Source organism: Aureobasidium namibiae (genome assembly GCF_000721765.1).
Source record: "Aureobasidium namibiae CBS 147.97 unplaced genomic scaffold scaffold_10, whole genome shotgun sequence".
Classification (NCBI taxonomy): Eukaryota; Fungi; Ascomycota; class Dothideomycetes; order Dothideales; family Saccotheciaceae; genus Aureobasidium; species Aureobasidium namibiae.
In genome coordinates, this window is record NW_013581199.1 from 313,577 (window position 1) to 337,942 (window position 24,366).

The 24,366-nt window shown below is 51.4% G+C and overlaps 14 protein-coding genes across 14 annotated transcripts; 4 read left to right on the top strand and 10 right to left on the bottom strand.

Moving 5' to 3' along the window:
* Positions 1–95: 95 nt before the first annotated feature.
* On the top strand, positions 96–1,796 carry M436DRAFT_48680 (MFS transporter; the record flags this gene model as incomplete). The annotated part of the gene is made up of 2 exons (XM_013571170.1): positions 96–745; positions 797–1,796. The coding sequence occupies 2 exons, from the start codon at positions 96–98 to the stop codon at positions 1,794–1,796; spliced, it is 1,650 nt and encodes a 549-aa protein (XP_013426624.1).
* A 614-nt stretch (positions 1,797–2,410) lies between these two features.
* Positions 2,411–3,010, bottom strand: M436DRAFT_8947 (uncharacterized protein; the record flags this gene model as incomplete). Its single annotated transcript, XM_013571019.1, has 1 exon — positions 2,411–3,010. A coding segment is annotated over one exon (600 nt), but the record flags the coding sequence as incomplete, so codon positions are not given.
* A 198-nt stretch (positions 3,011–3,208) lies between these two features.
* M436DRAFT_48864 (uncharacterized protein) lies at positions 3,209–4,678 on the top strand (the record flags this gene model as incomplete). The annotated part of the gene is made up of 1 exon (XM_013571204.1): positions 3,209–4,678. One exon carries the CDS (start codon positions 3,209–3,211, stop codon positions 4,676–4,678), a length of 1,470 nt encoding a protein of 489 aa, XP_013426658.1.
* A 69-nt stretch (positions 4,679–4,747) lies between these two features.
* Positions 4,748–5,497, bottom strand: M436DRAFT_64429 (uncharacterized protein; the record flags this gene model as incomplete). Its single annotated transcript, XM_013571249.1, has 1 exon — positions 4,748–5,497. One exon carries the CDS (start codon positions 5,495–5,497, stop codon positions 4,748–4,750), a length of 750 nt encoding a protein of 249 aa, XP_013426703.1.
* Positions 5,498–6,269: 772 nt separating this feature from the next.
* M436DRAFT_48877 (DUF1115 domain protein) lies at positions 6,270–7,130 on the top strand (the record flags this gene model as incomplete). The annotated part of the gene is made up of 1 exon (XM_013571207.1): positions 6,270–7,130. The coding sequence occupies one exon, from the start codon at positions 6,270–6,272 to the stop codon at positions 7,128–7,130; it is 861 nt and encodes a 286-aa protein (XP_013426661.1).
* Positions 7,131–8,349: 1,219 nt separating this feature from the next.
* On the bottom strand, positions 8,350–9,174 carry M436DRAFT_17123 (uncharacterized protein; the record flags this gene model as incomplete). The annotated part of the gene is made up of 2 exons (XM_013571032.2): positions 8,350–8,776; positions 8,867–9,174. Coding segments are annotated over 2 exons (735 nt in total), but the record flags the coding sequence as incomplete, so codon positions are not given.
* A 1,087-nt stretch (positions 9,175–10,261) lies between these two features.
* Positions 10,262–11,663, bottom strand: M436DRAFT_73420 (uncharacterized protein; the record flags this gene model as incomplete). The annotated part of the gene is made up of 2 exons (XM_013571349.1): positions 10,262–11,580; positions 11,648–11,663. 2 exons carry the CDS (start codon positions 11,661–11,663, stop codon positions 10,262–10,264), a joined length of 1,335 nt encoding a protein of 444 aa, XP_013426803.1.
* Positions 11,664–12,809: 1,146 nt separating this feature from the next.
* On the bottom strand, positions 12,810–14,253 carry M436DRAFT_82534 (uncharacterized protein; the record flags this gene model as incomplete). The annotated part of the gene is made up of 5 exons (XM_013571350.1): positions 12,810–13,207; positions 13,269–13,336; positions 13,395–13,512; positions 13,561–13,948; positions 14,002–14,253. 5 exons carry the CDS (start codon positions 14,251–14,253, stop codon positions 12,810–12,812), a joined length of 1,224 nt encoding a protein of 407 aa, XP_013426804.1.
* A 1,499-nt stretch (positions 14,254–15,752) lies between these two features.
* M436DRAFT_48073 (uncharacterized protein) lies at positions 15,753–16,964 on the bottom strand (the record flags this gene model as incomplete). The annotated part of the gene is made up of 1 exon (XM_013571074.1): positions 15,753–16,964. One exon carries the CDS (start codon positions 16,962–16,964, stop codon positions 15,753–15,755), a length of 1,212 nt encoding a protein of 403 aa, XP_013426528.1.
* An 816-nt stretch (positions 16,965–17,780) lies between these two features.
* M436DRAFT_48614 (SCA7-domain-containing protein) lies at positions 17,781–18,764 on the bottom strand (the record flags this gene model as incomplete). The annotated part of the gene is made up of 2 exons (XM_013571158.1): positions 17,781–18,163; positions 18,215–18,764. The coding sequence occupies 2 exons, from the start codon at positions 18,762–18,764 to the stop codon at positions 17,781–17,783; spliced, it is 933 nt and encodes a 310-aa protein (XP_013426612.1).
* An 836-nt stretch (positions 18,765–19,600) lies between these two features.
* On the bottom strand, positions 19,601–19,840 carry M436DRAFT_48420 (uncharacterized protein; the record flags this gene model as incomplete). The annotated part of the gene is made up of 1 exon (XM_013571126.1): positions 19,601–19,840. A coding segment is annotated over one exon (240 nt), but the record flags the coding sequence as incomplete, so codon positions are not given.
* A 705-nt stretch (positions 19,841–20,545) lies between these two features.
* On the bottom strand, positions 20,546–20,873 carry M436DRAFT_73396 (uncharacterized protein; the record flags this gene model as incomplete). The annotated part of the gene is made up of 2 exons (XM_013571351.1): positions 20,546–20,691; positions 20,744–20,873. 2 exons carry the CDS (start codon positions 20,871–20,873, stop codon positions 20,546–20,548), a joined length of 276 nt encoding a protein of 91 aa, XP_013426805.1.
* A 438-nt stretch (positions 20,874–21,311) lies between these two features.
* On the top strand, positions 21,312–22,618 carry M436DRAFT_82538 (HAD-superfamily hydrolase; the record flags this gene model as incomplete). Its single annotated transcript, XM_013571352.1, has 3 exons — positions 21,312–21,466; positions 21,519–22,393; positions 22,446–22,618. 3 exons carry the CDS (start codon positions 21,312–21,314, stop codon positions 22,616–22,618), a joined length of 1,203 nt encoding a protein of 400 aa, XP_013426806.1.
* Positions 22,619–22,870: 252 nt separating this feature from the next.
* Positions 22,871–23,689, bottom strand: M436DRAFT_82539 (uncharacterized protein; the record flags this gene model as incomplete). The annotated part of the gene is made up of 1 exon (XM_013571353.1): positions 22,871–23,689. One exon carries the CDS (start codon positions 23,687–23,689, stop codon positions 22,871–22,873), a length of 819 nt encoding a protein of 272 aa, XP_013426807.1.
* Between the last annotated feature and the right edge of the window lie 677 nt (positions 23,690–24,366).

Sequence of the window (24,366 nt, forward strand, 5' to 3'; positions counted from 1 at the left end):
CAGACATATAGAATATACACCTCGTCTGCGATAAACGACCTCGCGGGTATAGACTATAATATCTGATACATTGCACTACACTCAACATGGCCGGCATGTTTGAGAACGAAAAGGTCGAGAACCCGGACTCGTCTGAACCCTCGATCGAACGCAGAGTCGACAACTCCGAAGTACCGACCCGCAAGAAGGAGACCGGCAAAGATTACGACAACGGCGACAAGATCATCTTGACAGAAGATGATTGCTACGAACAGCTTGGTTTCTGCTTCCCTACTTGGAAAAAATGGACGATTCTGTCTGTCATCTTCATCGTCCAGGTCTCGATGAACTTCAACACTAGTCTCTACAGCAATGCTATTACTGGCATGACCGAGGAGTTCAACATCAGTGCTCAGGCTGCCCGCTGTGGTGCCATGATCTTCCTTGTCCTCTACGCTTTTGGTTGTGAGCTGTGGGCTCCCTGGTCCGAGGAGCTCGGAAGATGGCCTGTCCTCCAGCTCAGTTTGTTCCTCGTCAACATCTGGCAGATCCCTGTTGCTCTTGCAAAGAACTTTGGAACCGTTATGGCCGGTCGTGCCCTCGGCGGTCTGTCTTCCGCTGGTGGTTCCGTCACTCTCGGTATGGTTGCCGATATGTGGGAGCCCGATGAGCAGCAGTACGCTGTCGCCTTCATCGTCTTCTCTTCCGTTGGTGGCTCCGTTCTTGGCCCCGTTGTCGGTGGATTCGTCGAGCAATATGCTGCTTGGTATGTCTGATGTTTCGAAACCAACACTCTCCATTCTCTAACAATTTATAGGCGATGGAACATCTGGATCCAACTGATCTTCGGTGGCTTCGTTCAAGCTCTTCACTTCTTCCTCGTACCCGAAACCAGAACTAGCTGTATGCTTGACAAGATCGCTAAGAAGCGTCGCAAGGCTGGTGAGACCAATGTCTACGGACCCACTGAACTCATTCCCTGGAAGGATCGCTTCTCCGCCAAGGAGATTATTCAGACCTGGATCAGACCTTTCAAGATGTTCTTGACTGAGCCCATCGTCCTGACTCTCTCCCTGCTCTCCGGTTTCAGTGATGCCCTGATCTTCATGTTCTTGCAGTCTTACGCTCTTGTCTACGACCAGTGGGGATTCTCCGCCTACCAGATTGGTCTCGCCTTCTTGCCTCTGCTCATCGGATACTTCATCGCATGGTTCTCGTTCTTCCCCGCCATTGCTCGTAACAAGAGACAGCGCCGTGAGAATCCCAACGATGAACACGCTCAGTACGAATCACGTCTTTGGTGGTTGCTCTTTACTGTCCCTTGCCTTCCTATCGGTCTGATCGGCTTCGCTTGGACTAGTGGCGGACCTCCAATTCACTGGATTGGCTCCATGGTTTTCAGTGCAGTCATCGGTATTGCCAACTACTCGATCTACATGGCGACCATCGATTACATGATTTGCGCTTACGGACCTTACTCGGCCTCTGCCACCGGTGGTAACGGATGGTCTCGTGACTTCCTTGCTGGTGTACTGACTGTACCCGCCACTCCATTCTACACCAACATTGGTGGTAAGCATCACTTGGAGTATGCTTCGACCATTCTGGCTTGCATCGCGCTCCTTCTTGTCGTTTCGGTCTACGTCATTTACTGGAAGGGACCTGTTCTCCGTAAGCGTTCGCCCTTCGCTCAGCAACTGTCTTCTGCTCGCGAGGAGAACGGTGGAAGAAGAGCCTCGGCCATCTATGGACCTAGTAGACAAAACTCTTTGACTGCATCTGTCAAGTCATCAGCATCTAATAGACAGTCTGTCTAAATTTGGATACAGGAGGATGCGTTTGTAATACTACCCACGACCTTTGATTTATTGCTTTGTCGTGAAAGACTAGATACCCCATTCTGAATTTACTATTTAATATCATCTTTGCTCCAACGTAGCCCGCTTGTTTCTCGTACACGTGCTGCACATTGAGAAAAGTAGAGAGTCGACATGAGCGAATTTGCTACCTGAAGAACAACCGTCGGCATTCGCACTCCGCGGACTCCCAAGCGCGGCGACAGTATCCTGGGCATTGAGGGTCGAAGCTGCAAGAGCCAACCGTTTGGCCAATTGCAAGGACGATAGAAGCCATTGATCAGTGATTTCCAGAGGAGCGAGTTCTCGGTCGTACGCGGACATTTGTAGATGATCATCGAGGCCAGCGGGCTACGCGTAGATAGGCACGGCGTACAGAGTTTGGTGGCCGTGTATGCGTATGGCGGAGGCGATGTATAGCCATGAAAGCGAGCATGGCATAAGAGCGTGTGTCTTCTCTGTGCCCAACCTGAAGCGGTGTAGGGAGCAGAGAAAGGAGATTACTTTCGAATGCGAACCTTTCCGACCTTCTGTTGACCCTCTTTCGAGTTGTCATACTTCTTTGGCGGTGCAACCCATTCGTCCTTCTTATCTTTCCAGAAGCCCTTGCCGTAGCTGACAAGAATCTCCTCTCCTGGTCTGATGCCGTTCTTTCTCATGCCGGTAGTGCCAGTTGTGACGACAAAGATACCGATCCATCTCTCCCACTTTCTTTGGCCAGTCTGGACCCAGATGTCGCGGAACTCTGCATTGGGTCTGTCGGCGATGCCGCGGTAGTCGTTGATGAAGCGAGCTTCGTTGCCGGAATTTGCAGCATCTTGGGCGAGATCAAGGTCTCTGTCGAGCGAGATGTCGTATTCAGAGTCGGGATCGGTATCTTTGGGGCTGTTGGTGTGCATGAGACCGAGGTAAGGCAGGATGAAGTTGCCAGGATAAAAGTGCTTCTTCGCGGCTAGACCAAATTGGCCGTTGGCGGGATGCTCGGGGTCATTGAGAGGGACGATGCGGACGTCGGGGTTGGGAAAGGCGAGGTTTTCGGCCGAGAAGCGCGTGAAGGAGGCGGTGGCAGGTGTTGGAGTGTTGAGGATCTTGAGAGCGAGGGGAGAGACGGCGGGAGAGATTTTGGGACGGCGGAGGTACTCGATGTTTTCGGGCCAGTCGAGGGGGAGTTCTTCTTGCAGGACTTGTTCTTCCTGTGAGACTCGCTCCTCTTGGGGCATCTCTTCTTGTTGCGACATGATTGCTGGTTTTCAGGAGGAGGAGATCAAATGGGCGCAAAAAGTCCTTGACCTTGTCGCGGAAAAGCGCCGCTCGAATTGGTGCCCCGCTCCTTCTCTCGCACGCTTCACCCACTTGACTTGTTCAAAGCAGCCATGGACAACGTCCTCTCGACGTCGGCCGTCGATGCCCAGGTCGACGCTCTCCGCCAGCAGATTCAGGCTACCGAGGACCAACTATCCCAACTACGAGAACAGCTGGCCCATGCCGAGCAAGTCCAACACCGCGCCCGAGATGCAGGCAAGCTCGAGACCGACTGGCAGCAAGAGATCATGGGCGCGCTGAACAACCCTCAGCACCAGTACTATCAGGAACCGGACCCGCAACAGCGATTTGCTCTCAGCAATACAGAGTTCCAACGCTATGCTCGTCAACTCATCATGCCCCAGGTCGGCCTGCAAGGTCAACTGCGATTGAAGGCCGCCCGAGTCCTCATCGTTGGTGCTGGAGGTCTTGGTTGCCCGGCTGCTGCATACCTCGCTGGCGCTGGCGTCGGCACTCTGGGTCTGGTAGACGGCGACACCGTAGAAGAGTCGAATCTCCATCGCCAAATTGCCCACTCGACCGATCGTGTCAACCTTTTCAAGGTCGACAGCGCAATCACTTATCTACGCGCCCTGAATCCTAACATCGTCTATATACCGCATAGAGCTCATCTTACTCCCTCATCTGCATTGGATATCTTGTCCAATTATGATTTCGTACTCGACTGTACGGATCATCCTACTTCGCGCTACCTTATCTCGGATGCCTGCGTCTTGTCGGGGAAGCCTCTGGTATCAGCCTCGGCTCTGCGCACAGAAGGCCAGTTGACCGTTCTGAATTATCCCCCGCGAGCTCCTGGTGCATCGGACGGCGGCCCTTGCTACCGTTGTGTCTTCCCACGCCCACCTCCTGCTGAGTCCGTAGTCAGCTGCGGTGAAGGCGGTATTCTGGGACCCGTCGTAGGCGTCATGGGTGTTCTCCAAGCCTTGGAAACTCTCAAACTCATCACCTCTGCTCCAGACGCAGCAGCACCTTCGCCATCCCTTCTTCTCTTTTCCGCCTACAGCATACCTCAATTCCGGAACGTCAAACTGCGCTCAAGACGTGCCGACTGTGCTTCATGTTCTGCAAACCACACAGTCACAGAGTCCAGTCTGACTTCTGGATCAATGGACTATGTAGCCTTCTGCGGCGTCACAAATCCCGTCGATGTATTGCCACCTTCATCCCGCATAAGTGCTGGTGATCTTCTTTCTGTCCTTGCATCTGCATCGCCTCACGACGACGAGGGTCCAATTCTTCTGGACGTCCGCGATTCCACGCAGTTTGAGCTGTGCAGTCTTCCTAACAGTATAAATTTGCCGTGGCAAGGCTTGCAAACCCGTCTTCGCGACGACAAACAGATCATCGAGGATCTCAAGGGTAGAGATGTGTTGGTGGTTTGTAAACTGGGCAACGACTCTCAACTCGCTGTTCAGATGCTAGCTTCCACAACCCCGGAAATCAACAGTATAAAAGACGTACGAGGAGGTTTCCGCGCATGGAGAGATGAAGTCGACTCTGAATGGCCCGATTACTAGATCCCGAGTATACCCCGATTTGCCAAAACGATAATGCAATGCTTTTTTTCAACATCATCCCTCATGTTCTTATGTGTACCCAGCATGCTTCAACCCCTCAATCATGCCTCCACTCATCAACGCCCACCTCAACACATTAAATCCCTGCACTTCTCCCCCAGCCGCAGCACCAAAGCCCCTAACGAATTCCTCTGCCACCCTCACTCCTCTCAACACTGCCTTTCCCTCATCCGTCATTTCCAACTCCTCTGCAATCCAAACCTCCAACTCCTTTTCCTCGCCAGATCCAATGATGGATTTGTTTACGCCGGCAGCGAAAACGACGAGAGACTTCAACGCCACAGCCGCCTGAGCAGCAAAGTTTCTGTATCGTAGACCTTGATTGCAGAAGGAGATTTCCGAGGAAGAGGGAAGAATGTCGGTGTATTCGATAAAGACTTCTGTCCATTTGCGCAATTCTTGCGCGGAAAGGATGCCCTTGTTGACATGCTTGAAGTTCAGTTGCTTGAGCTTGCCACATCGGTTGTGTCGTAGCCATGACAGTGCTTTCGTCAAACAGCCAACGCCATCGTCGAGGGGGGAGCGTAGGTCGTAAGTAAATGTGTTGGTGCTGTAGTGGAGAGGTAGAGTTTCGTTGCGTAGGAGAGAGCAAGTGTGGGAGAGTGGCGGAGAGATCCAGGTATTGTGGCTGCAGTATTGGGACAGTAGATGTGAAGATGAGGAGTTTGGAAGTAGGTATGAGTAGATCTGAAGGCGGATCTCGGCTGGGAGGTTGAGCAAGGTCGAGTCTTGGGGTATGGAGTTGAGTGGTGAAGCCATAATTTTGTTTGTTGTGAGACCGCCACGAGACTTCTCGAGAGATTGATCAGTGGCTTTTAGCGGGGGGAAACAAGGTATAGATCAGAGCCAAGATCTCAATTGGTAGCAAAACAGAATAGACAGGACATCGGTGGGCATCCCTTTCTTATCAGATCATCTAAGATCAAGACAAGTGGTTCGATCGATCTGATTAGATTTACCTAATACATGCGATATCGGCCTTGCGTGCGCCCTTTTGTGACTTTTTCGTCCATGTCTCTCGCGTTTCATACCTGAAAGAACGGCTTGTCTTGCTCGTGAGGAAAATTGTACAAGTCGGAAAGACGGCGTGCCAAAGATGGATTGATCGAGGTCCATATTTCGTGCACAAAATAATTGTGAAGCCGGATAAAACTGTATAATACATAAATCCTTGTCGAGTCCGACATCGTTCGAACCGGATATGTGACACCAAACGCTCTCTATACCACGACGGTAAGGTATCCAAACTTGCTCGGAGATCCCTCAGACCAATAGATTGAATTGAGCGGCCTGTCATTGACACAGACAGTCCGACATCTGGCTCCAGATTCTTCTTTGATTCTTCACCTCTTCATCCGTTAACGATAACGCAGCATCCATTGCAAGGAACAAAGGTATACATCTAATCCACGCAATTCTCAAGATATCTGCTAAGTTGTTCCGACAGTCTAGTATAATCCAATTTCGGAACATCTCCGAGATCTCACCATCTTCCATCTTTCACGGACCCAAATAACTGCGACTCACCAAAATGACTTTTACCCACCCACTCCCGCCAGATCTCTTGGAATCACAAATCTCAACTCTCGATCTCCTTCTCGCCATGTTCCCAGATGAATCCGAATACGACGTCTCACCATCAGATTTGGCTCTCATCACGAATATTCGAGATCACGGCAGTGACGACCTAACAACCACACTTCCGTCAGAGATCCATCTAGCTCTACACGTAGCATTGGATGTCACACACTCTATCCAAGTCAATGTAACTGCACCACTGCAGAGTACAGAGACAGATCCCACAGAAGCACCACCGATATCATTCTCGTTGCGTCAACCCACATGGCTCGACAAAGCCAGTCTAGCAACTCTATCTTCCTCTCTTCCCAACGACATTTTCAGCGCCCTGGATGCCTTACGAGATCAAGGCCCCTCACTCATCCCCACCTCAACCACATCTATCGCGTCAAAACCAGCATCCACAGGCCCTCTGGTACGCGTATGGTTCTACTTCCCTTCCCTCAGCACCCGCGAAAAGCGCCAACACATGGTCGACTGGGCACCCTCCTACTCCCTGACTGGCTTCGTGTTGGCTGGCAAACCCGGATTGCTGTGTCTGGAAGGGTCTGCGTCAGACATTGATGCTTACATGAATGAAATCAAGACGGTTTCTTGGGGTGATATTCCTTCGCATCAGAAGAAGGTGAGCGAAAGGTATAGGGAGACTGGGACGGAGGTGACGAGGGCATTCGAGGGAATGATAGAAATCACAGATTTGGTGGGGGAGAGGCATGGGCAGAGGCAGAATAGAGGGGATATGGCTGCTATTGAGGCGTGGTTGAAGGAAAGGGGGTTGGGTGAGATGTTTGAAAGCGTGATTTTGCAGAGTTAGGATTGGAGCATGAGAGAACTTTGATAGAGATGAAGAGGGATAGAGCATTGGAAAAAGAATGTTTCTGGTTTTTGTTCGTGAGTTCTGCTTTTTTTTTGGTCCGATGCACATTTGGTCTTCCTCTGCACCTTTTTCGCTCATTCACATTTTGACTCTCTTGCATGCTTCCTCCGGCACATCTGCCTTTGCTGCAACCGTTGATATAAACCATGGTCTTTGTCGTCGTAACAATGCGTGTCATCTTTCCCAAACCCGTCAAAGGGAAACCAACTTCTCCTTCTCTCGTGAGCCTCCATCTCAGTCGTTCAAAGCCATCGATCAACTTCGACCTCATCTGACGGCTATTCCTCGCCCTCATCTCCCACCACCACTTGCTCCTCCATTTCTCTCAACTCCATTTCTTCCAAGGAACTCTTTGCCATGTGATGGACATCTCTTGACGACATTCTCATACACCTCTGTAGCCGCCTTGTCCCAATCAGAGCACACTTGCACAGAGTCCCATTCCGTGGCAGTGCTAGCCTTACGAGCAATGCTGCACAGGTCTATGTGTTTGTGGATGCAGCCGCAGAGTCTGTATGTGGTGACTCTTGCGCGACACATGATAGGTGTTGGATGAGGAGATTGTATTGTTGGCTGTGTGCGAATGGAAAGATGCAGATGAACACAGCGGTAACTGGATTGGCTTAGTTGACTCGATGTTGCTTTGAGAGTGTGTTGATGAGATTGATTGGATGGTGTGCTGTTGATTTGATAGAATGAGTCTCGGATATGGATCGATGATATGAGATAGGTTGCAATGGTTTGGTCTGAATATCTCAATCATGAAGGATGTTGTTTGGGGTAAAAAAGTGTTTGATCCAAGGATACAAGCACAGAAACTGCTTCCATCGTACCTTCACGTTCCTGCATTGAGCTGTGTGCGCGTGGCACCGCACGTGGCATTGTTATACCATAAGTTGTGGAAGGTACGACTGCCTTGAGCTTCTTGTCTTTTTGAGATGGCAAGTGCAGATGAAGGACATGCGGAAGCACGTGTTCGGCAACAAGTCAACTCACGAGCATGCGCGCAGGACTATCCAAAGTCTTTGCCTAGACAACTTGACAATGATATTGTTTCGTAGCCATGTATGCAGAGAAGACGAAACTATGATTGGAGATGATGAACCAATGCATTATGAGACCAAGAGTGCTACTCACTTGATCCAAATTAACTTTGCTATTTGGTTGGTCTCGTTCGCTCCCACATTTCGTATATGGTCTGAAAGACACTTGTAGCCAATTTGAGTGTTTCCTCATCAACGTTGCTTCCACCAAAGCGGCGTTGGAACCTATCAGGATGCCAATTGACACTCTCATCCTTGAGCGTTTTGGTCCGGACGTCTTCCGTTTCCAATGGAGCGTTCAAGAAGAAATCTTCAACACTCTGTTTCGCAACATCTTTGGCAGCAAGACTTTGGACAGGCCACGGGATTGCCTTGAGAAGGTTGTCGTGATCGAGTTGCGCAGAGTTGGCTTTGAGCTGCTGCCATCCTTGTTGATAAGATGACCAGGCTTGTTGCCATTTCTTGGCTTCCTTACGCTTGGCACCTCGAGCAAGGGCAGCGTCTACATCGGACATGAAGCCCTTATCGCGTGGTGCATCTCTGGTGTCTGGCTTTGGACGACGTGTGCGTGTGGACCTCTTTTCGTAGCCCTTCTCTGCATTGCCAACCCATTCAAAGTCTTCCTCATACTCATCATCCTCACTAATGTGTCGTCTCTTCCTCGATCTTGCATCCTGGGCCTCCTCTTCACGCTCAGCACGCGCTTGACGCTCTCTAAGCAATTCTGGGTTCTTCTTCTCCCACATTTTGGCTTTGACGTATTCGACGTATTGGTCATCGGTCATTTGCTCGAGATGACCTTGATCGTCTTTGAGAGAAGGACGAGGATATGAGTGGATAGATTCTCCATAGACACCTTCCCAGTATGCTGCACCTTCGTCATCTGCCATGGCGTCGAATAGCGATTCGCGGAAAGCCAGGTCTGGGTCTACAGACTGAGCTGCATTGGGTTCGGGTTGAGGCGAAGCCGATATGGACGGGTCCAGGTGTTCGGAGTCGCGCGGACGAGAGAAAGGGTGGGCAGTATACCCTTGGACATTGGCTTCATCGTGTTCATCAGTGTGCCTGGAGGTGTGCCTGGAGGTGTGCCTGTGTCTATGCCTGTGTGATGAATGCTTGCTCTTTCGCTTGTCACTGCCACTGCTCTTCCCGTCCTTGAAGCGAAAGCGCAATGATGGCGGTGACCTAGTTCTGCGTCTCTCACTGCCATGGTGTTTAGTGGTCTCCCTCTCTTCGCGCATGCGTGTTGAACGTCGGCGCGTCATCCGGTCATATTCGTCCAGAATGCGCTCGTGCTCGCGCTGAGTCTGTTCGTGCGACTGGCGGGCATGATCGTGATCGCGTATCTGATCCTTGATTTGATTGATGCTGTCTTGGATGCTAGGCATCTCAAGTCTTGTCTTAAGGACTGCAAGGATCTTGGAGAAGTTTCGAAATGTGACGCAAAGTTAGAGTTGCAGCCAGCAATCTCACCAAGCCGCGGACAGAAAGTCATCTAAGTGACCAAACTAAGCCGAAGAAAGAGTCAAGACTTGATCACAGAAATCGAGTTATCTTCTAATCACAAGTTTTCCAATTAGTCACTTAGATAGACAGTTATCACTATCAACTATGGTGAAGCCCAAGCATTACATCACTATTAGCCATAGTTAAGCATAAGAAGAAGGCATCCTTAAAGCGCCGCCGTCGCTATCACATAAAGCAACCTGCTCTAAGCAGCGACAGTTCTAACAAGGCTTCTCCACCTCGCAAGAAGAAGAGGAAACCCTCCAGGCAGTCCACCCACAGCAGCGACACGTCCGATGAGGCGTCCCCACCTCACAAGAAGACGAGCAATGTTATGGACACATTACGCGAAATGGGCGGCGGGGACAGAACTAAATATTTGAGAAGTCGCTTGGCCGCAGAAACTTTGGAGTAGAGGTATTGAAGAAATTATTGTTCATTCAGTAAGGTTCGTTATGCTACATTAAAGTAATTGTTCGTAACTGGTATCGTCGTCTAGGGGTATCAAGGGCGAATTGTTTACTTCATGAAGCCCTTCTTGCCGTCACCGTCAGAATCCTTCAAGGGGTTGAGCTTGTCAAGGAGCGAAGCCTTCTTGTGCTCGGTACCAGTGGTGCCGGTGGTGTTGTGGCCGGTGGCGTGCTCGCCCTCGCGGACGTCCTCACGGAGGCGCTCACCAGTAGACTCGTGGCCGGTGTGGGAGCCGATCAAGCCGGAGCCAGTCGAGCCGTGGTGACCAGTGGTGGATCCAGTCAGGCCGGAGCCAGTAGTGGAACCGTAACCAGCACCGGTGCCGGAGCCGACGGCGCGCTCACCCTCGCGGAGATCCTCACGGAGACGCTCGCCAGTGGAGCCGGTCTGGCCGTAACCAGTCTGGCCGGTGAGACCGGAGCCGGTGTGCGAGCCAGTGAGGCCGGAGCCAGTCTGGCCGTAACCAGTCTCACCGTAGCCGGTCTGACCGTGGGTGCCGTGGGTACCCGAGTGAAGAGCACGCTCGCCCTCGGCAACGAGGCCAGAGCCAGTGCTGCCGGTGTGCGACGAACCGGTGAGACCGGTGCCAGTCTGGCCGTAACCAGTCTGACCGGTCAAGCCGGAGCCGGTGTGAGATGAGCCGGTCAAGCCAGAAGCGCCGCCAGCGTAGCCGGGAATGCCAGTGTCTCTACCACTGGCAGGGTCGAGGAGCTCACCAGTGCGGGTGTTGTGGTTGTGGCTGAAGTCGTGGGCGTGGTGGGCAGTGCCGTGGTGGAGCTGGTGACGCTCCTGAGGGTCGGAACCGCTGAAGCCAGTCTGACCGTGGGTGCCGTGAGTACCCGAGTGGAGGGCACGCTCACCCTCGGCAACGAGGCCGGTACCAGTGCTGCCGGTGTGCGACGAACCTGTAAGACCGGTGCCAGTGTGCGAGCCAGTAAGGCCAGAGCCGGTGTGGGAGCCGGTCAAGCCGGAGCCAGTGTGAGACGAGCCGGTCAGGCCGGAGTTGTTGTTACCGGTAAGACCGCTGTCGTAGCCGGAGCCGCGGTGGGAGCCCTGCTCGAGACCGGCACGGGTGAGGTGATCCTCAACACCATCGTGGCCAGTGCGGCCACCGGGGATGCTTGAGGCTTGCTGACGCTTTTGACGGTCCATGTTCTCTGCGCTGCCACCGTTGAAGGCGTGCTCGGCAGTGTTGTCTGTTGCGGGGTCGCGGGTGTGGCTGTGCTCGGCAGCAGTGGCATTGTCGTTGATGCCCTTGGCCTCGTTGGAGCCGAGCTTGACCTCGTGGCCACCAGAGCCGGGCTCGTTGCCATGGGGGTGGGCCTCACGGCGAGGGTCATGCTCGCCAAGGTCACCGGGGAGATGGGCTGGAGATGTGTTAGTTGGGAATTCAATAAGATGCCACAAGCTTGGAAGCTTCAAAGGTTGACTTACCAGGGACGTTCGACATGATGCGTGGTTGTATGTGGGGATAAGCTGAAGAGGGGTTATAAGTTGGAAGTGGTGTTTGGGTATCGAAGATGAGAGTTGTTCAGAGAAGATGGTATGGAATGAGAAAAATTGTCTGTTGGAGGGAATTGGACGAGGTATTTAAAGACATGTGGTGGTGAAAGAGCTGTCGCTCAGCTACAAGGTATGATGTACCTTACCCCACTACGCACGTCATGGAAGGAGCAGCCCAAACACCCAAGCAGGCTGCCCCGCATCCCGGGTCTTTTTGGCAGGCAGGCTGTGGGCTGGACTCTTTCATCATCTGCCCTTCTCTGCCCTTCCATAAGTCTTTTCTTGGTTCTATCTAAGCGACAATCTTCTATATTCGAGCTGCGATCGTAATAACGCGTAAGGTCGTGCAATTGAGCCCCCTTGGAAACCTGGCAGGAAGGTTCTGAACACAGAAATAGATAGACAGAGCCTCGTCAGAGGGTTCCCAAGCGCCTGGCTTTTTGCCCTTTCAGGTTTCTCGTCCTTCCAGCTCATTCCTTTTTTTTCCCTGCTTGCGGAAAAAATATACGTCAATTCGTTTCTAGCTCCGTTCCTTCCTGCCACGTCAGCCTCAATTTCGTCTTGTCAAGCCACTTTGTCGTGCTCCGTCCTGATGTCAAGCCACTTCGTCTTTGCAGGAGGTTGGACCAGCCTGTCATCCCTCCACCAACCAAACGGCCACGAACCTTGGTCAATTGCAAAAACTCACATGTGACATGACCATGCAAGCATCATGCTTAATCCAACATTATCTTGGCTGGGCTTGTCTCCGTATAGTGAAAGTCAAACCCAGCTTTCTCCCCGTACGCAAATGCATACGGAGTAGTCCATTCAGTAAACGAAAAGCTTCCATTGATTGCCATAACCTCGTCAACTCCTCGAGGACCGACGTGTAGATATAAATTATTCTGATTCCTACGACCGTATGACATATTCTTGCACTCGAGAAGCTTGTAACGAGCCTATCCGACCAACCCATTCATCGTTTGGATAGCAATGACATGCACAAGTCACCCAATGCAAGAATACTCATAAAATTGTGCAAAGGAAGCATACTTTTAGGCCGTTAACGATACATTAGAAATTGATTAACAAAGGAAATGCCATAGTGGAATCATCGACCAGCCAAACGTTCCATCGCTTGTCCTTGAACCAGACCGACCAAGCACGCATGTATCATCGGCGTCTCGTTCTTCTCGTAGCTGATCTGCACTTCGACAGTGCGGATGACCTGCGACATGTCTTGTTGTGCGACGAAGCCATCGGGTGTCTGTGGAGAGCCCAGAGCAACCACTCCTACGCCAGCTCCTGTCTTGCTTTCTTCGTCGTCGAGTCCTGAGGTGTGTATGCTGCGTAACGAGATCGTGTCATCCCAAGGCTCTTTGGCCTCGCGTGTTTTCGTGAACAATTGGCGGGCCTCCTGGGCAAGAGGTCGTAAGAGTGGTAGCGATGTGACTGTGAGCACGACGTTGAGTTCGACAGAAACCCATGTAACGAATGGTGTAAGTTCATCTGGGCGATACGTTAGCCTCTGTCCGATTGCCTCGTTAAGAGATCGGGCTTATAGACTTACAAGTATAGTCGCCAACATCGTTGAGTTTGTGCGCAGCGACTGTTCTCACAAGGGCTGCAACCATGGCTCTATGTTTGAATCATGTCAATTTCGTGATCTATATGCAGAGTTCTGTGGCTGCCTTACATGATGCTCAGACAGAGCAAGGAAGCAACACCGATCTTGTTTCCCGTCGCCAGTTTCGTGTGTTTGATCAAAAGTGCAGGCTGAACAGTCAAGAAGAAATCGGTCAGGGTGTTGAATGCTATCATCTGTCAGTACTGCTCACTGCTGAGAGCTCACATGTACTCACCACCAGCAAAGTAAGCATAGTTTGTCTGAACGCTGATGTCCAGGCAGTAGGTGAAGTAATCACCAAGACGAAGGAGAAACATGTCTTCGAGATGGGTACCGCAGGTGCTTAGGAGAAGGACAGATGCCAGTACATTGACGATGATTTGAAGAACAATAAAAGTCCAGATGGGCCATTTCTTGGTTTGGGGATCGGTTTTGGCGACACAAAGAAGAAAGGTACAAAAGGACAGGCGACCAAAGAGAGGACAGAGATAGCTCCAGACCAGAGAGATGAAGCCATACTTGAGAGCAAGATATCTCTTATCAGGCTCCAAATAATAAACGTGACGGCCGAGGCCATTGTCGAATGAGACCTGTAGAAAGGCAGCATGGACCCAACCAAGTAGCTATAGGTTCGGTTAACACATGAAGCAGATGTTAAGCATGGCGTGTGACTTACTAGGCCGACAGTCATGAGTCCATCATCAAGATAGAGTCGACGAGTTGTCCGGAGCTTGATTACCAGTCTGGTACTGACCACGAGCGTGGACATTCCAAGCAAAACCCATACTATTCTGTTCACTGGACCAGACAGATCAACATCCGCTGTCTCATCTCTGGAGCTTGCAAAGATACTGTCAAGCAAAGCTACTTGTTGAGTATCAGTCAACTTCAGAATCAACGCCTTGAGCGCCCCCACACCTTCATACATTTTGACACTCTTCTTTCTACAAGTGTGAACTGGGAGTCCGGCCCTTATATTGGACTAGGAAGACTCCGCTCATGCACCAACTACCACCTCCACGTGCCTTTTGTGGATGGAGTGCACTAGGCAATCGATCGGCAGTAGGAAGCGAAAGGAAGGTTCATGCTCAACCAACCCGTCTAGCGGGAGCGCCCATTGCTGTCTTGCTAACAGAATCACTACTCAGAGCGGCGAAGCTAGGATATTGGCGTTGAGATGACTCGCGACAGAGCACTATGAATCGTGGGGACCATCTGCGGTAGCGTTGTGGGTATATTGCGATCTAGCGGCGACGAGATCCAGAATATTGTGGCTTCCAGCTAGTCGCACTTCTGGCTAGGCATTTGTCTTTTTCGGACGTTTGTAAAATAAGCATTTGCTCCACTGATGGCAGTATCAGAGTCTTGTAGTTGCTTTTGGTGAAACTGCATCCTCCTGGCTGATAGGGGGTTTGTTGTTGGCGATGAGTAGGCCCGGCCGATACTCACACAAGATGGACCCTGAAGCCGTCTGTACATATGTCTGTCCGTGCAAGGAACGGACCAACAAGCATGTCAAATTTCCTATGCGTCTAGGGCACAGCTGGATAGCATGTCACGCGGCATTGTGGTAGCGAATGCACCCTTGTGTCGATGTTAAAGTGCAAAAGATGCAGCAAGACACTTCCGGACTTTGAATCCGGATGTGGCCCGCCTGACTTTCAGATTCGCAAAAGTCCATCATCACCAAACAACGAAAGCCGTCAGTCGGAGATCTCCCGAGGAATGCTCAGTTGACAAGACATTCATGAGTCGCCTCAAGGCATGAGAAAGCGACGAGAATGGTCCTCCATCGCGCAATCGTAGTCAAACCAACCAAACGGTCCATTTGGAATCGTCTGGGCGATGATGGTGAGGTACGAAAGTGGACACTGGACACAATTCCCGTTTGAAGTGATGGCAGCAAGATCAAAATTCCAAAAGCTTGTCTCACACTCTTACAGACTACAGGTTCTGTACCCCCGCCCGTTCTCGCCCGGCCGACAGTCACGACTCGCGATTCGAGATTCGAGAAGCAGTTGATTCATGGCGATGGATCTCATTGCAACCATCATGACTCTTGCTGCCTCTCGAAAATCATGCTCTGCTCAAGAGGACTGAACGAGTCACTTACGGACCGATCTGAGCAAAAACCTTCACGGTCGCATGTTTCGTAGGACCAACTTACCGCAAAGTCGGCATCTGTCGCGTCTCAAATTGGACCATAGCCGTATCAACATGCCCTACATTGAGGCCTTAGGAGCAATATATGCAAGGACGAATCAAATTGATATCTGTCAGAGGCTCAAAGCCCTACCCGGCACATGGTTGATGAATGACGCCAGGTACACGATTCTGGGGGTGAAAATATATTATGATTATTAAAGATATATGAGCCTCGTATCTCGACTACGGTAGCTTATGTTGACTTCAATCTATCCATGCCGATTACCAGCCGTGGCCATGGGCGGAGACCTGTCCGCTGGCTGAGGCTGAGAAGTAACCGCAGTTGCCATTGCTTAGGGCATAGGTTCCAAAGGGCTGCTTGTTCGTGGCAAGGGTGTATTGCAGAGAATTTGCAGATTGCGCAGGGCAAGTGTTGGCGTAGTAGATCAGGCAGCGACCGCCGAGAGGAAGCAGGGCCTGGTAAGCGGAACCAACGCAGTTGCTGGACTGTTGGCATTGCTCACAGCACTGCTGAGCAGAGCCTGCAACCGTGGTCTTGTACTTGGTGTTGCCGGAGACAGAGGCAACAGAGCTCAGCACGTTGTTAGTCTGGCAAGCAGCGTAGACCTTGATGGTAGATGTGACCTCAGCGGTAACGAACTTGTTCGTGTAGACGTTGTAACCCTTGGTCAGAGTTGTCCAGGAGGTGGTGTAGGCGGTCTTTCCACGACCAAACTGAGGCTGGACCATGGCAGTGACTGTCGCGCTGACTGTGGCAGTCACAGTAGCCTGGGCAAGGGTACTGGTCTGTGTAGTTCCAGTGATAGTGGTGTCAACAGTCTTCTGGACGAGGATACTCTTCAGGCAGTGAACAGCGTGCGCAAACTGCTTGATGGGCTTTATGTTTCTTGCCTCTAGATCGGCACCACCATCAGCGCTGCCAGAGACACCCAGTGCAGCAGCACCAGAAGCCATAGCAGTCATGTTGAAGTTGCCACTAGCAGAGGCGGAAGCGGTAGGCACAGCGTGCGACTGTGAGAGGCTGGAGCTAGCCTTGTAAGCGATAGCCGATGAGCTGCTCTGCGATTGTGCACTTTGGGAAGCAGAGTTGATAAACTTGAAGCCAGAGGGAACTGGAACAGTGGTGTACACGCTAGACACATGGCTTTGCGTGTAGGTGTTCACAATAGTCGAAGTCGGCACAAGTTCGGTGTGTGTCAAGTGGACGGTAATGGTAGACACGGCAGTGTCTGTCTCATGGAAGGTATGGGTCCAGGTCTTTGTGAAAGCTCCTGGGGTCAGGAGGTGTTGGGGGTGGAAGGTATGCTTGATTACAACATCGGGCTGTTGAACAGTTGTAGTGGATGATGAGGTCGACACTGATTTGACAGATGTAGTAGCACTTTCAGTCACACATGACTCGAAAGCACTCCAGTTGACAGCACCGAGTGCAAGAGAGAAGAGAGGGAACGCAGCGATAGTAGTGGAGCGCATTTTGGAGAATGAGAAAAGGAATAGAAGATGAAGTTTGGATAGGAGACGAACTGAGAAACTGAGGAGGCAAGTGATCCTTCTTTATACCTACTAATCTTTAAGCCACACAGGCAAGTAGCTCACTGCCGCATAATAGTACTATATGGTAAGACCAGCGGCAAATAGAGTCAATCCGAATGTGTAGTTGCTATCGAGTCCGAGGTAGGTAGGTCTCACCTCTCTGTGCGAGAACCTGGAGAATGAGGATCTAGAGTTTGAAAAATGTGGTCGATAGAAAGACGTTGAAACTGCCGATGGATTGTGTGCCGAGAAGTTGCATTGTTTTGGTAGCATCAGGAAGTCCGGTCAGCCTTGGTCAGAGGAAAGATATCCTATGCCGATGATACGATGTCCTAAGATTCACGGGTTCAGTAGTTTCTGGATGAAAGTGGCAGATGTTTGGTATGGTTGCCTCCGGACTCGAAGCATCAATGTTATGATGACTGTTGAAAACAAGCATTGCCGTTGGCAGCCGCGAAGCTTGAAATCGATAACCACGTTCTCCCAAGTCCCAACATTTGACCATGACAAAAGGCCATGTCGGCATATCAATACCTGAGAACTTGCGAGAACAAATCGCCGGACAAAAGGCGGTCTTACTAGAGACGATTGACAAGTGCACAGGAGAAACTTGATATGATCGTATAGCATGTACAATTCTGACTTTGCCCTTTCCTTTGCTCGTCAGTGGAAAAAAAGAAAATGGGTATCATGTGTAGAAACGCCTCCCCCAATGAGCCTTGAAACGCCAACCCCCGATCATGTATAATGCATTGCTCAGGTAACAGCACTCGGCTTGCGGGAGTGTGTTCCGGTCATAGTTCTCTGCACGCCGCTCATTCTTCTGTCGCTGTTGTCTGATGGTGGGTTCATAAGGTCCAGGCCGTTGATGAGGTTGTTGTTGTTGTTCTCTTCGTCGGGTGGAGGACCGGTGCGGAAGAAGTCAGCGCCTTTTGATCCAATCGCACTACCCAGCATCTCTCTGATACGGATCTTTTGGTATTTGCGTCTGAGGGGTACGGGCTGGGATCGCCAGAGTGGGCGTGGCTCGGATTGAGTGATGCCAGCTAGAACCCTGTCCTTCTCGTCTTCTGAATCGATGGGGCCGGCGTGGGCGAGTTCGTCGTCTTGGAAGGGCTGTTGGGCCTCGAGAGCTTGTTCTTGATTGGAGGTTAGCAACATGTTTTGATAAGCGATGGGCGAATACGTACTCTGTAGCTTGGCCTGGTTCTTGCGCTGATACTCAGCCAGCAGTTTGTCATAAGGAGCGCTTCTGCCGGGGACTGCGCGCTTTGCTCCCATGCTGTGGCTCTTGCATGTCAGACTACGAGCACACTGAGCACCGTTGGCGAGAGGGACACCACACTGCTTCTCGACATCGACGGGGGCCTTTGGTCGAGGAGCCTTGGCCTTGGGTTCGTCCTTCTTTTTCTTCTTCTTTGCGCCCTCGGTCGAGTCTTCGGCCTTGCGCTTCTTGCCAGAGGTGCCGTCGTTCTTGCCGGCTGTCTTGGAACCCATGGTTGTGTCTTCTTCTTCGGACTCGCTGTCGGCGTTCTCTCGTTCGGCTCTGCGCGCGGCTGCGTCGCGTGCGTCTTTTGCTTCTTTTTTCTTGCGTTGTTTCTCTTGCTTCTTCTGGATGCACTCTTCGATGTGGGCTTTGGCTTTGTGCCTTAGGACCGGACGTTTGCAGTGGTTGCAACGGACAATGTCCGCGTCGTCTTGCATGGGGTGCCCAGTTACGAAAGCCCGAGCAACATCCATGGGTACCCGGCTGACAACTCCGCTCGTGTCCTTGTCTAGACCTGTCGCAACGCAGCGTCAGCAATAAATCCGCACCGCAGCACTTGGAGTGAGGGCTCACCCCCCACGACGTCCGAATCCCAATTGCCAGGCTTCGACGCCTTAGGCAGCCTCTTGACCACCTCATCCTTCAGCTTGAGCAACTGCTTCTTGTCGTCCGAGCCCAGGATATTGTCGACTCGAGAACGCGACGCAAAGTTGAACGTCTTTGGCTTCCCGGCGGCCGGCGCTTTGGACGAGAGTTAGCTGTCGGGCGCGTCGAGCCATGTGCGGTATGAGCGCTCACCCTTGCGACCCGTGCCATTTGGCGCCATGCTGCTAATCACAGATTCTCCAACGCTCTTTCAAACCATCGGACGCTGTCATACACCAAACTGCCTCGACTGTGCACTCTACCGATACCACAGCAATGACCTAGTACGCCAAGATACGTCGTCAAGGGAGTCTCCGCCTCCACGTTTGGGGAAAGGTTGAGCCCTTGCCGACATCCTGCCGATCTATTGAACAGCGACATGGCAAGCCGTGTCACCCTGTCAGCATAGTCCAAGAAGCATATTGTGCCTGCACATGTCTCGAGAAGGACCGTGTCTTGATGAAACCACCCCTTGACTATCAGAACATGTGCTTGACAACTTTTGATAGGGATTGCGGCTATTCCTGCTGTTGTTGCAGCCTGTCGTGCATGATTGCGATATCCAGCATGAATTCCATTCGAACCACATGCTTGCATCACTCGCTCGGCTACCGATGATGCACGGGACATAAGTTCTCAACGATTCAATTTCTGGAATTGAATTCTAGACCTCGCGCTTCTCCTGTCCCAAGTCGTCGTTTGACCAGTTCCCTCCTTGGGCTTGGAATGTTGGTGCTTTGAAGTGATTCTGCGAGCCTTCCATGAAAGCTTTGGCGGTAGGCCCCAGATCCACTTTGAGTGCATCAACAACAAGCACCCTCAACCCGCACATCGCCACGTAAAAAGCAATACATTTGATCAGAGTCGCAATCGCGTGTACCAGATTTGGCATTTCCGCCAGGATTTGAGCGTTGTCTGTGAATGCCTACAAGCCATGTCAGAGAATGTCGGATTACATAGCTCAAAGACTCCAACTCACCATCGTTTCGATTGTCAGAGGAGAAAAGAAAAATGGCAGATTAAGAAAAACTGTAGCGATGGAAGGACAAGATGTTCCGAAATCCATCTTTAATCCTTCGCTTCCTCCCGCGGAAGATCATTTCGTCTCTTGTCTTCTTACATGCACCGTGATCTCCTATGGCCCCTTCTTCTCGTCCTCCGGCTCTCTTCGCGACGACTCTGCTACGTCCGCATGTGAGCTTGATGTGACAGGGCGACTGTTGGCTCTTGCTCTTTCTTCGCCGCTGGATATCATCCTGCCAAAAGCGGTGATGGCCATAATTGCTGTGTATACAAGCAGAAGGGTAGACACGCATCTGACCAAGCCTGCTAAAGAATGCAAAAGGTCGGCCACTCCTTTTTGCACTCGACGATCTTCTGTGCACAGTCCCTTACACGGGTCAGGACTCGCGTAATTCATAGTATTCTCGATGCTCACTCACCATGGCAGAATCACAAGACGAGGCTGATAAGGTACAGTGGTTGGAAGAGTTTCAATCAAGTTGTATGGATCTGGTTGTAAAGAGCGAGGGAGTCAAAGGTAACAAACGCCAACAGGATTCGGGCAATGAAAAGTCATAAAATTATTAAATGAAGTGTGGCATCTTGTTTACCAAGTCTTCTTGCCTTGCCCAGCAGCCTCAACGCCACGAGCAATATTGTTGGTTCCATCCTCCAGACCGTTTCCAAGAGAAGCCAGGGCATCACCGAGTGGCTTTCCAGTGTTGCCTGTAACGCCAGTCACAGTGTTGCCGACTTGTAAAGACTGTCAGCACAAGCAACATATTGACATGTCTGATTAACTCACCTCCTCGAGCCGCAGCTCCAGTGACACTTCCTACGGTGCCCAAGAGACCTCCGACGCCATTTCCGACGGTAGAGGTGACAGCGGTTACACCGCCAGCAACTCCAGATTTCTTGTCTTCTCCGATGGCCATTGTGATAGCTAAGCCGAGACGTCAACAGACCATTTCACCAGGCGGTGTCCTCAGGACTTACTTTGTAGAATTAGTAAGGCTTTATTGTGAGTACGAGGGAGCTTACAGACAAGTACCTACCATTCGCTCTGAATATATATATTGCCATCGACATGGGTACATGGGTGGTTGGTGCATGACGTCGATGAGGTGGCTCATCCTGCATGTGATTATAATCATTGGAGGGCGGTGTATACAAGCATGTTACACCAAAGATGCACTGTACATGGGAGGTGCTCTCTCCTATGCTGTGTCATCTACAGCTAAATGCCCTTGTAACACGGTATAGCCGTTGCACAAATGTGATGGACCCTAAGCATGCAGTGACGTATGCAAATTCATGGAGATATCGGCGAATAGCCCAAGATGACTCTTTGACCTTACAACCACACAACAATCATGTCAAGGACAGCGACGACGACGACATTTAGAAGGCTTGCTAGGCCTTCAGTGCTATCGCAATGGTGCAAACCGACGTGCTCAACACAATGGTCGCGATCCTTGATCACGTCGAAACCAGGCGCGAAACACCCTGATTTTGCCTTTGCATTCGAGTATGTCACATAGCCCACTCCTGCTTGAGATGCATATTGAAACATGACCTAGTATCGATGGCGTGCTCCTCCGTTCTTCCGACCCCCTCCCTCGAGCCCACAAGGCCCTATCGCTGCTGCAAACCGAACGCATCCCCTTCATCCTCCTCACCAATGGCGGCGGCAAGCACGAGTCGGAAAGAGTAGAAGAGCTCAGTCAGAAGCTAGACATCGAGCTAGACACGTCAATGTTCGTGCAGAGCCACACTCCCTTTGCCGACATGAAGGAGCTCCACGACAAGACAGTCCTCGTGGTAGGAGGCGACCACGACAAGTGCCAGATCGTTGCCCAGAAGTATGGCTTCAAAGCCGTAGTCACCCCTGGTGATATCGTCACAGCACATCCCGATATCTGGCCCTTTACCAAAATCTTCGCCGAGTACTACCAAAAGTTCGCCAAACCGCTACCTGCTCTCATCGATGCAGAGAACCCGGACAGATCGCTCAAGATCGATGCTGTCTTTGTATACAGCGACCCTCGCGATTGGGGCTTGGACACAACCATCATAACCGATCTTCTGCTGTCAAGAGAGGGGATTATGGGCACCCTGTCGGCAAAGAACGGAGACAAGACACTGCCAAACAATGGCTACCAACAAGACAACCAGCCCAAACTCTACTTCTCCAACCCGGACTTGTGGTGGGCTGCGAAATACCACCTTCCACGCCTGGGTCAGGGTGGCTTCAGAGAGGCCTTTGAGGGTGTCTGGGCAGCCATTACCGGCGGCCAGAATGCTGGCGTGAAGTTGCAGAAGAAGGTTATTGGCAAGCCTTACCATGAGACGTACGAGTTTGCGGAGAAGAGATTGAGAGCACACAGAAACGACCTGTACACTGGCGAGTCGATAGAGCCTTTGCGAAAGGTCTACATGGTTGGTGACAACCCTGGTAAGTCGAGCTGTATTACCTTAACCACAAGTGTTCGCTAATCATCCTACAGAATCGGATATCGCTGGCGGAAACTCGTACAAGAGCGCTTTCGGAAGCAAGTGGTCGTCTATCTTGCTTCGTACCGGTGTGTACTCCGGAGGCGAACCCGCTCACAAACCCACCGTTATTGTCGATGATGTGTACGATGCCGTGCAGTGGGCCATCGAGGATGCGAAGAACTAGAAACAGAGGTGGTAGATCACAGGACCTTCGCTGGGTCCCATTCTATTCGATAGACGTATATATTGATAATCATTAGAGTATAGAGCATCTCACTCGCAACGAAAGAAAAAAGCTACAGCAGTCCACATCCTGGGTATCTCAGTATCATCATCACCGCCAACGTCATAATCATCATCAGTTTATAAACCATCAACCATACGCATCGCATCCCTCTTGATCATCTAGCACAGCAGATCTCACCATCCAGTACCCTCATTCCGAAGAAGCAATTCTCAGCCGTGGCGGAGAAGCCTTTAACTGCGGCGACGGCACCTGAGAAGGCGGCGCAGTATCCAAATCACTCTGCGGCGGCAATGTCCCACTACTCGGCGGCGCCCACCCCTTATCCAGCACTCTCCCCGTGTAAGAAGGTCGCCTACTCGCTCCAGGTCTAGCTGACAATGCGCCCCTGAACTCAACGTAGGGGTAGTCATCTTCACCCAACACCACAGGTCCCGGCCAACACTGCGGCGGCGCATGAGATCTTAACCTCTGCATTGGGACAGGCATGTCTCTGGCCCCTACTTCGAGCTCCTCCGTGGGTTTGGTAGGAGATACCGCTCGAGAAGTCTGCGGTAGAGGGATGTGTGTATCTGGCAGCCTGACCAGAGGATCAAACCTCCCAGCCAAGAAAGCAGAATACTCGTTCGCGTTGCCTGGCAATCTGTTCATCTCACTCGACCAATTGTCAGGCACTCTGTGTATCTGTGTCCCTGATGCTGTGCGCGAGAACGTTGGTCGTCCTGCTCTGACTCTGTGGCTGTCGTCACCGGTAGCCACAGACTTTAGAGTAGGATAGGCGGATGACCTGGCAAGAAGGGCTTCGTTTTCTTTGCGGAGTGCGTTGGCTTCGTCGACGCGGATGCAGGAAGGGCAGCGTAGAGACGTATGGAGAGGTATGGGCGTGCGGTAAACCCAGGTGAAAGCGTAGCCATTGCAGGCTTTGTTGCGAAAGCGAGCTTTGTGGCAGGGGCGCGGGTCTTGGAGATGAGTGCATCCGCAGGTCCAGATGAGGATGCCCTTTTCGCACATTGCTGCTGGTGATATGTTGACCTCGAGCTTGGAGGTGACAGAAGAGGATGGCGAAGAAGTACGTTGTATGTCCAAAGAAGGCGTTTGCGTCCGTCGGTGCGTTTGTTCTGGGAAGCCGTATACACATACGCAGAAGGGGTTATATACCATGGCGAGCTGCAAGTTATCCCTCCGAGTCCAGCAATATTGCTGTGCAGCATCTTTCGTTACACCTGGAGCCTGGACGTGATCTGTCCGATTGGACCATGTGCCTGATATATAATCAACAACGAGCCAATCCCAAGCGTACGAAATATCGCAAAAGTTGGTCTGGCGAAAGGGTATCGCTGACAACACAGCTATATCAAGGACATCGAAGAAGGGGGTGGCAAGAGAATAAAAGAAGCAACACTGCTGACAGACAAATAACAAGGTGGAAGAGCATCGACTTACATGGTCGGTCGCACCTACAGGTTCATGTGCTGTTGCCCTTAACGACAGAAAATGATACCTAACAAATGAATCATAATTCCCACACTCTTCTACGTACCCCTTACCTGTCACGAAGGATGCGTATTTATAGGTCGAATTCTCTGTCAGGGAGCAAGGGCATTCTATTTCTTGTCCGACAATGATCTCACAAACCACAAACCTTACATCCTGGATCACTAACTTCCGGCACCCGCCGCCACATCTTC